The sequence below is a fragment of the Microcebus murinus genome, chromosome X, assembly GCF_040939455.1.
Source record: "Microcebus murinus isolate Inina chromosome X, M.murinus_Inina_mat1.0, whole genome shotgun sequence".
Lineage (NCBI taxonomy): Eukaryota > Metazoa > Chordata > Mammalia > Primates > Cheirogaleidae > Microcebus > Microcebus murinus.
In genome coordinates this window covers 98,295,718-98,311,192 of record NC_134136.1, presented here as the reverse complement: position 1 = coordinate 98,311,192, position 15,475 = coordinate 98,295,718, and the positions used below count along the sequence as shown (strand labels likewise).

Sequence of the window (15,475 nt, the reverse complement as noted above, 5' to 3'; positions counted from 1 at the left end):
GTGATGTGTCCCCCTACTCCCAAGCCCAAGTGCACGTATATCCTTTTTTCAAAGATCATAGTCTAACCCCAACATCCAAGGTTTGCACCACCATTACAGTTGCCCCATTAAGTGGTAATCCAGCCTAATTTTGAATGTCCTAATATGACTGGGAATTAAGTACCTTCTGTAGCAACTCATTTCATCTTTGTATAGCCCTAATCTTGGACCCAAATCTACTTCTTTGTAGTTTTATAACCCGAGCCCCAATGCTACTGTGTGAAATTGATGAATTAAAAATAATAATGTCTTGAGTTTCTTCTCTTTGTCAGGCCTTGCCACGAGTACTTTCCAAATGTCATCTCACTCAATCCTCCCAGTAAACTTGCAATGTCACTCGAACGTAGGCTCTACAAGGGCAGATTTTTAAAATCCGATTTGTTCACTCTTTTGTCCCCAGTCTCTAGAACAGCATCTGGGAAATATTAGGCACTCAGCATTTGTTGAATTTAAAGATATTTACTGTTATTATCCTCATTTTACAGATGAGAAAACAGAGAGTTACAGAAGTCAAACACTACTATTAATACAAGCTGCAAGGGTATTTTAATAGGATCCAAAGTAATAAAGCCATTATGAGGAACATACCATTTGTGTTCAGAAGGCTTTGCCTCATGCCACACCCCCAAGGCCCATCCTACCTGTTCTTGTGATGGACACAGCCAAGCTCTGTCACTGGTGCTGGAGAAAAGTGGTGGCATGTGGTCTCAGAATGCCACTTATAATTGGGTAGTGGTTAGTTAAAACAAAAGGGTTACCAAGGGGCTTGTTTAGAGCAGTATATTGCATAAAGAACTGTGGCCATGGGGGATGGCATCTTATTATCTCACTTCTGACTGAAAATTGAGGGGGCATAAGTGGTAGGAAAGGCAGAAGTAAAACAAGCAAACACAGACAAACAAAAATCACGAACCGAACCCAAGCAAAACAAACAACAAAAAAACCCCCCAAAACCCCAAACCCCAAACAAAACAAAATTTATGAGCTGGAACAATGGAGAGGAATTTTCATGAGGGTTTATCTTATTTTCTCTCTGGAACAAACTGTATTTCTTTTAGCCTGAAGAGCCCGGATGCTACTTATTGGAACATTGCTGTAGGACTAAACGATAATGCCCTATTTCAAGTACCATTTTCTTTCTTAAAAACCCCAAGTTCCTTGTGAATTTGTATTTTCTGCTGAGTTTCACTAAATGAGAGAATATCACCCTTACCCTGACATTTTCATTTTCCTTATGAATGGCCAAGAAAGCCCAAGTATCACGGTTTTTTAGTTGACCAGGAGAAATATTTTTGATGAATGGAATATTTTTCTTTGGTAAACAACAAATACCAACTCAAAACCAACCAAATAGGTGTCTTTGGTAAAGTGGACATTAATGTCTTGGTTGGAATTAATGGAAAGAAAAAAAAAAAACTTCTTCAAGTGTTTGCTGGGATCACTCCTTCCCTCTTTATAGCAATTCAAAAAGTAAAACTTGATGAAGTAAAGACTTAAATTTTATGAGGAGGTGATTCTGAATTATTTCTAAAGTGTTTTCTCCATAGTGGGGCTAAACCAATGCTGTCAGAGCAATAATCAATAATCAATATTAACAAATAAATAATTATCGAACAATAAATGATAAATCTTGGCATGCATAGTCCCCCAATAGAAAAATTCATTTCAGTCAGAATTCCATAAGCCTTAATTTCAAGTGCTGAAAAGCGAAGTTGACAAGTTTGAAAATGCTCTTCATTTAAAAATACAATATCCCAGGGTGTACAGAGACTCAATCAAGTTGGAAAACTACTATCTGTCATAGAACAAAGTTCCACAGTAAGTCATCCTGGTTGACCAAATTGAATGATTAAATTCTCAACAAAATCCATTTAATTGGTGTGTGTGTTGTGTCAGTTTTGTGGAGTCGCTTTAAGCTGAGGTGCTCCACGTGGTTGACACTAAATCAATGACTGATTTAGAACACACTGTTCAGAAAATGATTTAACAACATGTGATTTAAGAATAAGACCAATCCCCTCTTCAGTTGTGTTTTATAAATAATAGCCTAGTTGCAGGCTCCTTGGAGAGAGAATTGATCGAGTATCTATTATGCAAACTTGCCCTTTTGTGAGGACTGTACTTGTCCTCAGATTAAAGCTTATTATCATCTAGTTGAGTGCATAACATGTTGGTATGATTGTTTAGTGTGTCTGCAGGGGAGACTGAGTAAGTGTGTAATGCACTAGCTATGATCTCCTGCACATGTATTTAGAACTATGTGGACAACAATACATGAAATAGAAAGCACAGGTTTGCACTTGGTGTGGTTACATCTGAATCATTTGGACTTTTTTTGTTGTTTCAAAAGATAATGGCCAACCTAAATCCCACATAATTTAATCCCAGGCATTAAAAAAAGTCTTCCCTGTGGCCAATAATGTCTTAGGTTTCTTCCTTAGAAATTTACGTTGAGGGGAGTAATAGCCATCTTATAAGAAAACCTAAAATTGGCCTGCCCTGTCTTCGGCATGCTAAAATGATGGAAATCCTCCAGTAGTGTGACCTGAATGAGTCACTTTGTTCTCCTAGGTCTCAGTTTCCTCCTCTGTGGAGGATGAGGAAGTTGCACAGTATGTCTGCTAAGGTCCAGAAAGGTAAGATGCTTTTGGGACATGCTTACCACTATAGATGTCTAAATAAGCTACATCTCTAAAAGGGAAAAATATTGTAGATATCTGCTTCAAATGTAACCAGGCTTTAGCTTCACTTTTAATAAAGAAATACAGGGGGTGGGATTTGGGGCAACATACACAGCTTCTTCAGATCAAACCATTTCTGTTTCGATCTGTGAACCATCCCCCTATAGACACTAGAAGCCAACAGTATAAGCATCTAGGCTTCTTAATGTACAGAAGAGTCTTGCTATGATGAAGTAGAGGGGGCACCAAAAAAGGTGTGTAGGGGGACAAAGAGGGTGAGGTGCAGCCAGTTTAGCAGGAAAGTTTGACTGCTATCATTGATAGATTAGCATTGGTGATTACTTTCCCCAGCCATTTCCATCTAATCTATATCCTTTTGGGCCATCTCCCTGCACTTCTACAAAGATTCTCAGTGTTAGCACTTCGAATTACCAAATATTTCCCTCTTCCCCATTTAAGCCTCTGAACAGGCATGTCTCAAAGCAAAAGCAGACTTGCACTACAAGTTGGAAGCTATAGCAAATAACTATTTCAGCGTTCATTTTTCTTTCCTCAACTATATGCGGGCAGATGTTTCTGGGCATCCATGCAAAAAATGCATGTTGGGCCAAACCACAAACAGCTGTACCAGCTGGCTATTGTTTTTGTCAAAATAGAGACACTGTGTTTGGGTTAAGTATACACCTACTTTTCCTCTGTCATGCCAGGTATTTGGATTTGGCTGTGTGGTTTTGGGTCCTCTGTCCCTCCTGCCGAGAGCTGTTTGTTACTAATAAAGCAGGCTTATTTGGTGACAAGCGACAAGCTATTACAAAATATAATCACACCAAGTCTGCAATGCTGGAGCTGTCATTGGTTTCAAGGTGTATTAACCAAACTATACAAATGTTAAAAGTATACCAATGGGGGAATATTATAAATTCATTCTAGACAACAAAACTCCCTCACCTGGGTGAATTTAATGGTAACTCAATTTCAGTCCAAGGGTGATGGCCACCCTATCACATGTCTGTTTTCAAGGCTCTGGCTTGCTTTTTGCTGGTCAGAACTTTCACAAATGTGTCCTTGGGTGGCAGGGAGCTAGGTGAGGTGGCTAGGACTTCAAACCACAGACCATGACTGGAACTACTGCTGTGCAGGCATTCTGGAAGCCTTATTGTTTGAACAATGTTTAAAGCTATTTCTGCCTTTGCAGTTGACCCTTCAATCAGTAGGTTTTGTCACAATACCAGCATTATCTGCAGTGTGGATAAAATAGGATCCTGCTTGTTAATAAGCTTTCTTCTATTTGATCTTAGTTTAAGAGACTGTGAGTCTCCTAAAAATCTCTCTGTATGTGTGTAAATTCTCATAACAATCTTTTGTTTTAAAGATTGAAAATATGCCATTCCCACCTTCCCTCCTTGTTTTTTCCTTTTATTCTTTTGGCAATGCCTGTTTAGTATCCTTTAAAAAAGGAACAAATTTGAATTTAATTGTTTCATTAATATAACCTCTTTGCTCTTGATAAGACCTAAGGTGCAAATATACCAAGCAGACACTATCACACTGTTGTAATTTGGTCAACCACTCGGGTACTATCAATATCCACCATTTCTACACACTCAATTTCCTCCCTGTTTTCAGGATTTTTCTTCTCTTTCCTTTTTTTCTTAGAGGGTGGCAGGAAAGTCAGTATCACAGGTAAAATGGCAAAGCAGTGAAAGAAGGTGACAAATGCTATTAAAAACAAGCACCTGAACAGTGTACAGGTCAGATTTGAAGGCACAGCTGCAAGAGGAATCAGACCAACAATATAGCAGAGGTAACTCTGTAAAATAGCTACCCCATGCACTTCCAGGGAATTTTTTACCCATTTAGTTCTTGTAAAATCCTTGCCCAGAACAAATGTGGATAACAGTGGAGCACAATTGTCAATTGTGTAATTAATTCCATAAATTAAGCATAGCACAGAAATGCAGTCCAGTTCTACTTTCCATAATGTCATGAAACCTATCACTCCAAACTCCACAGACACAACGGTTAGAGTGATCCAGACATTAATCAGAGAATCTGCCACCAGGAATGCTGAGAAGAATAGCAGGAACAAAGCACTGATGCAGGAGTTGTGCAGCGGGGCTCCCAGAGAGGAGGCATATCGATCCATGAACACAAAGGATGGATTGAAGACGATGAACTTCACCTTGGAGGTGACAGAAAGTCTTCTCAGAGTTTCCAAGAGATTATAGAGTTCTTCTCTGTTTGTTTCCATGGTCTTGGCCACCAGAAACATTCTGGAGGCCACTACATCGACCTCATTATTGTACTTTTTAGAGAAGATGATGTCCTCTTGAAAATGTGAAAATTGGGGGGCTTTCAGGAAGGAATTCCTCAACATGTCTGTGAAATTTTTCTTAGGCAAGCCAGTGGATACATTGAGTTTCCGAAGGTAATTTAAATAGCTCTCAAACCAGGATATCCGCACAAACCCCTTGGTGTATTCTAGAACATCTTCTTGGACACTAGTGTTCCAGTATTCTATGGACTCATATATGTAAAACCCAATCACAGGACTGTAGTTGCTAAAGTACTTTTGCTGGGCAGTAGTGTACTCAATGGTTTGCGTCGCAGTTGCTACGATGTTACTGAGGTCTGACCCTTCACTGACCTGCAGATAGCCCATTAAGGCAAAGGAAATATAAATAAGGTAAAAGAGAACTACAAAAGGCTTGACATAGGTGTTGGTTATCCAGTCACAGTAATAGCGTTTGAGGAAACATACCAATAGGTGACTCTCGTAAGTGTTCGCTTCCTCACCTTCAGCTGTGTCCTCACTGAATCTGGCCGTCAGGAGAAACCTATACCATGCTGGCTTCTCCTGCAATACCTCAGGCTTTGGGACTTTTCTACAGAAGATACTATGCTGGTAATTGTTTTCTATGTAGCCAGTGAACACCAGGCTGGAACCATAAAACGAGAGTACATAGAGGTAGTTGAAGAGGATTGCAATACAGGAATTGCAGCAGAAAATCCTGGCTGCCTCAATGTTTGTGAAAGGGCTGGCCCCTATGCCAAAGGTGACCAAGTACATGGCAGTGGTGAGAGAAAAGGAGAGCATGGAGTCCGCATAGACTGCTGCAGTTCTCTCTTTAACATGTTGGTCTTCTCTTGTTTTCCTCCAGGAGGATAACATTTCAAAGGTCCCATATAATCCATGACCTGAGAGGGCAGAAAAAGATCAGAACAAAAGTTTAAAGAAATAATCTTTTTTTTAAGAGGGGAACCAACTTGATCATGAGGGTTGACTGGGTCAAGGGAAATATAATCAGCCCTAGTGGTGACGGGTTTGTAAATGCCAATTATTTCTCCTATAGGGAGATAGACTCGTGTTTTGGTGAATGATAAATGTTAATGGATAGTAAAGGGCAGCTAGAGGAGCAAAGATCTTGCTGTTTTCTGGCTTAAGAAAGCTGAATGAACTTTTTTGCCTATAGAAAGATGAGTAGACTTATGCCTATGTCTCTTGGGGATTATATACATTGATAGCTTAGGGTTTTTGGTACAGTTTGGTTGATGGAATGCTCCAGAGAAGATGTCTGGACACTCATCATTTTACTTTCCATCCCCATAGGTTTGGCTGGGGGTCACTACAGAGGAAGGTAGTGGGCAGAGAGTTCTGAGTTAACGTCCTGTCACCTTATTTAAAATTGGCCAAGTGGAGGCCTTTAGTGAGAAAGAGGCAATGTATTTAATTTGAGTCTTGACAGGAAACTAAATCACAGCCTCTTTTTCTTTTTCTTTTTCTTTTTTTTTTTTTTTTTTTGCTTCCCCAAATATCAGGGCAGGAAGCAATAAGTCTGAGAAAGAAGGAAGCAAAATAAGTAGGAACAAGTTTGATTGAAGAAGAAACATGCGAGAAAATATAGATGGAACAAGATTCATATGAACTCTTTTGGCTATTGATAAAAATTAGAATTCAGGATGGAGGTTTATGACTTGTATTTTGTCTTTAGGGATCTGTTTGACCAATTTTGGTTGTCCATAGATAACATTTCATAATGACTCTGCTTGCTGGCTTCTCTGCACTATTTATTTGGCAGTGGCCTCTGTGGGAGAGAGCCAGGTCAGTAACCTTCTTTCCTTAACTGCTTAGTTCCTTTGCCTCCCTGGTTAGTATTCCTGCAAAACTGGAATAGCAGAGGTAAAATAAGTGCCCTTGTTCTGACTCCATTCTGCCTGGGACCTGGTCTAGCACAACTTCTACTTCCTCTTCTTGTAGGTGCTAGACACTTCGCTGCTGCACCTTCCTGGGTTTTCAGGTGTCTGAAACATTGGAAAGCCCACCCAAGTGATCCATGGCAGCTTTCCATAACCCCTGTCTTGGCAATGGGATCAGCAGATCTAATTTTCTGCTTCCACGCCTTGGCATATTCAAATCCTATTACTGAGGTTAATAAAATCTTTACCCTGTGGTACAATAGTCTTGTTTTTAAAAAGAAATTTAAAATCTCCAGCCAAGCATAATGCTGAATGAAGTGAGTCACTGTTATCTTGTGTGTACAATAACTAAGCACACATCTTCCCTTGTGCCCAGGCTGGTATTTATATTCTTATTGTGAAGTCCTGGCCTCAAACCCAAATGCCCATTTCATAGTAATGATATAGGGCTGTTTGCTCAGAGGGATTTGGCATTTATCTTAATTTACTAGGCATCGTTTTACAGCCACTTTTAGAGGTCAGGTCAAGACTGTCAATTTGATAACTAGCACCGTGGCCCCTATTAAATTGGAGGCACCTAAACTCCCCAGACACAAAGTAAAAAGTACACTCATTGACTGGCATCCTGGCATCCTGTTGTTGATTATGTTTTAGGTAGTTAACGTCTAGTCTTGGGAAGGAAAACTATTAAATCTGTTTCCACTGTGTTCTCAAGATGGACCAACTGACCTTTTATTAATAGTAACTGATCCCTTGACAATGAGAGTAAAAAGAGAATTAATGCCTCTAAGGCACTGGCATCCTGGGGAAACAATACTGACTATTTTATCTGGGACCATGTAGACAAAGTAAACTTTGATGGGCAAATCACACTTCAAGGGGTCACTGTAAGTGGCAAATGAATTTTTTTTACAGTATTTACTTGCCAGAAATATATATATTTTAAAACAGAGCTTTAGTACTGAGTCATTAAATATGGTAAGAAAATGAGGATACATATAGCAGAATTAGAATTAGTCATATAGTAGAATTTAAATTAAGTCTATTTTGCGGTCTGTTTAAAAATCAGTGTGATGTTTTATAATGATATTATCTGGCCCTTACTCTTGTTGGAAAAATACAATAAGAATTCATTTTTGTTACCTAGCGTTGAACAATCTTAAAGCTAATTGAGAAAATAAATTTGAATTAACAGAGCTATTAGGTGACAAGAGTGAGGCTCCAGGGTCCAGAATGAAAATAATCAAACTCAAGGAAAGGTGCAAGTAGGCTGTTAGCTTGTCTCTTGAGTTCTGTTGCTGCATTTTAAATGCCTTGTCCTTCTATAGTTTGATCTTTTGTATTGAGTCCTGACTTTTTGCATATGTTCTGGGTTCGGGGGCAGCTCCAAATAGAATTCTAATTTTATTCTTAGGGGTTTTGGAAATAGTACCTTTCTTTGGTCCTTTTGCTTGAGATGTTTGTGTGTGTGCAGACATCCACAGAGGCCAGAGGAGGCTCTGAGAAAGAATCTGTTCTACCAGATCATTTAGCATTTGTTGCTAGACATCATTGGCCTTGCCTCCAAAGGCCCTAACCACCATTCCTGATAGGCCAGATTTTTGTTTCTCTAGCCACACCTCTCTAGCAGATTCCTATACCCTAAACCCCAAACTGGAGTTGTATGTCGTCTTATAAAACCCCTTGGGATTTCTGGGACAACTGCTGATGCCATAACTGGGCCTCCTTCCTGAAGCTTAGTCATTCAAGGGAGGAATGAGTGCCAACATAGCTGTAGATGCCTCTCAGGGATTAACAGCCTGGAGTGCCTGGCTGGCACTAGACCCAGCTCACAGCTGGGTATTTATGCTAAAGAAGTCAGTCTGTTGCCCTAAAGAAAAGCCTTTAGGGCAACAGACCTCTGTTTCCTGGCCTAGATACAGGGAAGACACATTCCAGGAGCCCTAGAACATGAAGAATACCTTGCCCCCCACCAAATTACAGCTGAATTCCCTTTGGTTTTGGCCTTCAAGGGTATCCTTTTAAATGCAAACTCCTCTGGGACAGTGGTCTACTGAAGCAGCTTCCCTGTGGTGTGGGAAAGGGGACAGAGAATGGGAATGGGGAGAGAATGAAGAGGAAATGGTAGGTAGGAGAATTTCACAGATACTAACTTCTTTATGATTTTCCCTCCAGCGAGCCCTGGCCTTATCTTTTACTGCCACTCCAGAAACTGGGCCCATCAGAGCCAAGGAAAGGCAGAGAAGTAAGGTTTTCTTAGGTTCTGTTCCTTTTTATGTTCCTCTCTCAGCAGGTGGCTCCTTTCTTTAGCATCACCATCATCCATTACTCTCCTAACTTTGGAGCTGGAGTCCAGCAAGGACTCCAAGCCAAATCTTACAGATGTAGGCAAACAGATATTGCATGTGGACTGAAGATATTTTCCAGAGGTTTAACTACTGTTTCCCCCATTTTTAAAAAGTGCTTTAAAAGCAAAAGTATTACTATTTTCTTTGTGCTCTAGCTTAATTTTTTTTTCTATGAACTATGAGCTCTGTACGCTTCTCTATTAAGTCTGACCAAAGGGCCTATGTCACTGACTGAAAGCATCACTTTGGCAAGGGACAATTTCCCATCTCCAGGGGCCCAACTCTGTTCCCAAGGACTTCCTGGAAGCAGAGCTTATGGGAAGGGGGAGCTACCTAGATATGAAGTTCCAAATAGATCTGACCTTGGTGACCAGGGGCCCTACAGTGGTAATGGGAGTCATGGCTCATCATCAGAGGGGCAGGTCACAGTCCCAAACCTGGAAGTACAAGACTGTATCAAAGCGAGGATGTCAGGAAACTCCACATCCTGACACCCTCATTCCAAGGAATGTTCTGGATGATGCAACATCCAGGAGATTCAGTCACAGTATAAGGCTGAAGAGTTGCCAAAGGGAACTGTTAAATAGTACATACTGATTCTATCAAATTTTGAAGATAAAGAGGCCTTTAAAGCACATTTGCTTATCTTTTATATGCACATTCAAGATGTTTGTTTCTATTTTTATTATACTGCATGTCTGTATTATTACATGCATATGAACACATGCATGCCAGTACATGTCAAGACACATACACATACACACACAAACACACAGGTACAAGTTCTAATTATTCATGAGTGAATGGTTTGAGGCAATGTGGGCTTTTAGTCAGGGCCTGGGTTAAGGACAATAGAGTGCTTCACCAATGTTCAGACACAATTTATACTAGGAGTATGATTTTAAAAAGGACATTGCTGTATTAATTTTATTAGCAGCAGATTTAGGGGTTGTTATCTATTAAAATCAAATACTAAAGGATTTAGGCTAATAATTTTTCTTCTTTTGCAAAGAATGTTTACATCTGAATGTGCAGTTAACTTTTAGGCTTTGGAGCCAATGGAGAGGAAAATAAGCACAGATGATAAATAACACTGATGGTGGAAAAAAACTCAAGTGGCTAATCCTCCAGTCACATAGGGTGACTCTTAGGCACACTCATAGATTAAATCTCACTCTCATCCAGACCCTTTTCTGGGGCTTGACCAAAGCCTTCAGGGTTGTTTATAATTCAGTAAGGCAAGAATCCATTAACAAATAGTTGAAAGCTAACCTAACTTTACCCAGTAGATATGCCTCTGTAAAGTTGTAAAGTGAATCATATTTGCGACATTCTAGGTGATTTGGGTTTTTTGTTGTTGTTTGTTGATGAATAATCATAGGCAAATTGATCTACTTTGTACATCTGGATTTTATAAGTCTGATTCTTCTTCAGGTCCAGATTCTTCCACCTTCCCCAGTACACATAGCCATAAACAGAGGCTGGCCTTCAGATACTACTCAAATTTTAATCCTTTCCACACTAGCAAGATTTGCTCATCCTTAGTTCCTCAAATGAGGAATTACTGAGAGGATGAGGAAGTGAAATGGGATGGTTTGCTGATGGATGATCTTCCAATTTCAGTGTAAAAACATTTAATATCATGAGTCAATGAAGCCATTTATAGCATGCCTGGGCAGTACCAAATTTCAAAGATGGAAATAAAATTACTACATTCTTCTCGAAAATCCATAGAATATAATGCATGAGCAAAATCTGCTTAAAACATATTTTATTCTTAGATGAGCTTCACCAAGTAGCTCATGTTTATAAAATGCTTGTTTTTTGATGACATCCACATAAATTCATGATTTTGAAGTTTTTTGAGAAGAAATTTAAAGTATATATTATGTCTGGATTGAGTAACATCTATTTTCAGGGAGAAGTTCATTAAGTGGGTTACATTTACACTTTGCCAGTTATAAACATTTACTTTCTAAGCTGAATTGTTTGGTTTATCACAGCCTGTTTTGTCTCACAGTTAAGAGTAAAGGTGTACTCTACTCAAGTAAAGACAGATGTCATATCAGGGGGGATACACATATCTTATTTTTTGTACTAGAGCATTGTCATATTTTGATAATTTTAATCACAGCATTGGGTTTTAACCTTAGAAATGATTTTTCTTCACTAGATAGCTGCAACCCCCCCCGAAATGAATTTGCTAATAGCCCTTCCTTGTTTAAAGATAAGGTAGTTAGATATTTTGTGTGTACATGCACTATATAAAACCAGTGTATATAAATGTGGCCCATATATATGCTATGGTCATTGTATAATATCTTTTCATGTAGAAAACAGATATAATATATAAACATATGTATATATGGAATATCCTATTCAAACATATTTTATATATTTACATATAAAATGTTTGAATATATAGTATATCATATATACAGAGAAATAGCATTTAAACATTCAAACAATATATATTACATAATATATGTTATAAATACATTGCATATATTATGAAATATGTTTACAGAATATATGTATTATATGCATACATATAAATACATAACATGGGCTTATGACATATATTACATATGATATATAATATAGCTAGTGTGATATATAATATATATTATGCACACAGATTATACACACACACACACACACACACACACACACACACACACACACACACGAGATGGATAGAGGCTAATGTGTAATTATTTTCCTGATGAGCACGGAAATGTTAGTGCTGCTATAGCAAAGAAAGGGTTATAGAATCCATCTTTTGGGCTCCATCTGTCTATATTTTGGTTCTTGACTTACAAAGTAACCTAGGTGAAATGCAGGGTTTCCTTGACAATGACTATGAATCTGCATGGGTTGTGAGGTCCTGTAGACCCATCTGGTCAAGGCTGCCCAGTTGTGACTTTCTGGGATTCTAATCCAAATGTAGATACTAGGTGTTTCTCCTCATGTTCTATTTTTAACTCAGTGTCCTCATGTTGTTTCCTGCTGCCTGACCTTTATGGGGTCTGCTACTCCTCCATTCCTTAGATAGACCACCCAGAGGAAACCTAGGGGTCCTGAGTCAAAGACAAAGCCTCTGCCTGAGGTCTGCCTTTCTGGACCTGCATCCTCAGTCCTGTTCTTCTTTTACTTTATGGTTAAGAATAGAACAATAGAACTTGCTTTGTTCCATCTTCCCAAACCTATTTATCTCTACCCATCCCTCACCATAATATGATTGATGAAGCATAAAAATAAAAGGCTGAGAACTAATCAAAAAACTAGATTATACAATCTCCTTGTAAATTAGTCCCATAATGACCATGGGCCATCACAAAAAAAGATATTTAAGAAACAAACTTTGAAAATATTATAAAATAAAATATCTCTTATTTTAAACCAGATATACCCAAAATGCACACAAAACCCCTTATAAACCAATTTTTTCCCTAGAAACTACTGAACCTATTCCTGATTTATATCTAAGCAGAGTATTTTCACAGCACTCTAATATATTTCTTCTCCATCAGGCAGATTGTCATATTGTTGCAAGGAATGGATTTTTACAATAATGTTTTAGGTCAAACCACACAAAATTACCATTTTTGTAGTTCAAAAATAGCCAGATATTGGTACCAATTTTATAGGTCAAAAATGGTTAGATATTGGCAATTTCATATGGTTTTAAATTTATTATTAGCTGGGTGATTTTTCCCCCATGTTCTCATGACTTTAGGAATGTATCAGAATACTCATCAGGAAAGCAAAACCTTTCAGGTTTGCTTAAGTTTAGAGCAAAAATAATTAAGAGTTCCAGTTTTCCAGTTGGAACTAAATTTCTTGCACCAAGAATTTTTGCCCCTCCTTTATAAGTTCCATACAGTGCATCATATTTCAAGTGGGATCCTATGAGAATAAATTCTTAAATAACTGAACTTGATTTCTCTCCTGGTTTCTACTAAATACAGATAATCTTAGAATATACAGCTGAAAGCAGCCAAATTTCCCTGCTATTATTCTCTTCTTAACACTAATCCACGTTCTTTCTTCCTTTCACATCCTTGACTCTAAGTGGCCTGGGTGGATAATTCAGCAGGTAGAAAGAGGGCACCCTGGACCTGACATTTGACCTCAAAACCCCAAACATGTGAAAAAGGGCACAAAGAATATTTATTATCTCATCCAATCTCCAGGGCTCTTGTATCTTGATAAATGCAAAGTGACCCTTATAAATAAGATTACAAAGTAGAAACTAGTAATATCGAAACTATCTTTCACTATGACTTCAGTCCTCCCTTTTTAGCTGCACACAATGTACATGAAGCAACAAACTTTCCAGATACAGAGGGAATAAAACCTTCCTTCTGTTCCCTTCTATATTCTCTAACATTCCATCCCTTTCCTGATTTGTGTCTGTCTTATCAGCAGAGCTGTGGAAATACTAAGACTGTAAGGAGAGCTTGCACATACAAAACCTATGCCAATTTCTTAAATCATGCCCAACTAGAAATCAATGACATAAATCCTCATTCTTTAAGGAAACTCCATAACAGATTAAAATGATGAGTATCATATGTTTACAAATGGTAATTCAAGTACTTCACTACTTGATATCAATGTAGTTTGGAAAGAAGGGACATTATTTTATGCATGATAATGGGTATATAGCAAATAAACTCTACTCCAAATTATAGTAACTAAAAAATGTCAATGAGCATTTTTAATAATGTAGACGTTTTAGGATTTCAGCTCTAAATAAATTGATCTGACTCATCTGGACAGAGGTTTTGGCAGAAGTGGGATCATCTAATATGCACAACACTGATTAAAAACATTCTAAATCATGATGTATCTATGCTTACATCATTGCCAAAATGATTCATCTGTGTAGGATATATTCTTGCTGCCAGAGATGTCACGTATCGTCTTGGCTAGAAACACACAGTCACATCCCATTATGGTGAACTCTTAGAGTTTATCCAAATTCTTTCCTCTTCTGGAATTTTGTCAGGTTAATACCGCTTGACACATGTGGTCTTAAAATTTTCCATTCTAAATCTACTGCCATTTTGGCATTTGGCTGAATCTGGCCTTATGTGACCAGAATCACACTGAGTATGTTTAGTTTGTTGAATTTTAAATCTATGATGTTTATCACATTATAGACCTATTGACAGCCAAGGAAATGTCTGCATTTGAGACTCTAAGATACTTTTCCTTCTAAATAAGGCTATATATATATTTTTATTTAATTTGATATTGTATTTATATAACATACTAATCAAGTAGTTTTGCTTAAATCTGCTTAGGTTAAGTGTAGCCATTTTATGTTACAGACAGGCAAATTTAAATACTGGACAAACAGTTTATTGACCCAGTGCAAAACCATTAGCACAGCATTTCTTCTTGGTCATTTGAAATATTTATTGGCATTTTAGAACTGGTCATCAAAAAACCAGAATTAAACATCGGCCTTGAATGAATCATTTGTGAACCTGTTCTTGCTTATATTTCATTTCACAATCAAACTCTAAAGAATGAGGAGTTTATCTGAGAAATACAGAAGGGCAACCATCTTAAATCCAGGCACTATTAGCTTTATGAGCATATAAGCACTCATTACATGGTGCAAAATATTTATTGCAAATGGGCCTTAGCTACTAAAACATGTAGCTTCCTTTCATGTTGTGACTAAGTAATTTGAGAACTCTTTGGGCTGAAAATATAAAGGTTGCACACTGATCGTCAGCAGGGAAAACTGCTGTCAAATCAATGCATGTAACATTCCTCACAAATTGCAAACAAGGGCGTATTGGGCACCTGCGGTGCATGGTCTCTTTCACTGCAAATGCCAGATTTTTCTCAATTGAACTCTGACGTAAAGTTCAGTGATATCCAGTCTCTGTGGAGTTATGGCACTACTATTTCTGGATTTGTTTTTAAAAGACACTCCCCTGCTAACAGCATCTTTTCATCCTGCCATCTCTTACCTCCTTCTCTACATCAATACTATCTGGCAAAGTCTTTTTGTGTTGACTTTTACTTATAATATTTAAGACTTCTTTAAAAGGTACAAAAAAAGTTTTAAATACTGTAATTTATTTTCTTTAATAAAATGAATTTTAAGAAGTTTTAAATATTGTAATTTCATTTTACTTAGTATAATTAATTTTTAAGAAGTTTTATGTATTCTAATATGCTTTGGGC

The 15,475-nt window shown here is 37.9% G+C and overlaps 1 protein-coding gene across 1 annotated transcript in view; it reads right to left on the bottom strand.

Annotated features, from left to right (window-relative positions):
• Positions 1–478: 478 nt before the first annotated feature.
• Positions 479–15,475, bottom strand: part of PTCHD1 (patched domain containing 1) — a 56,134-nt gene continuing 41,137 nt past the window's right edge. Inside the window, exon 3 of the mRNA XM_012784610.3 lies at positions 479–5,918. Coding sequence (XP_012640064.1) covers positions 4,264–5,918 — 1,655 coding nt within the window. The 3' untranslated portion in view covers positions 479–4,263. The remainder of the gene's footprint in view (positions 5,919–15,475) is intronic.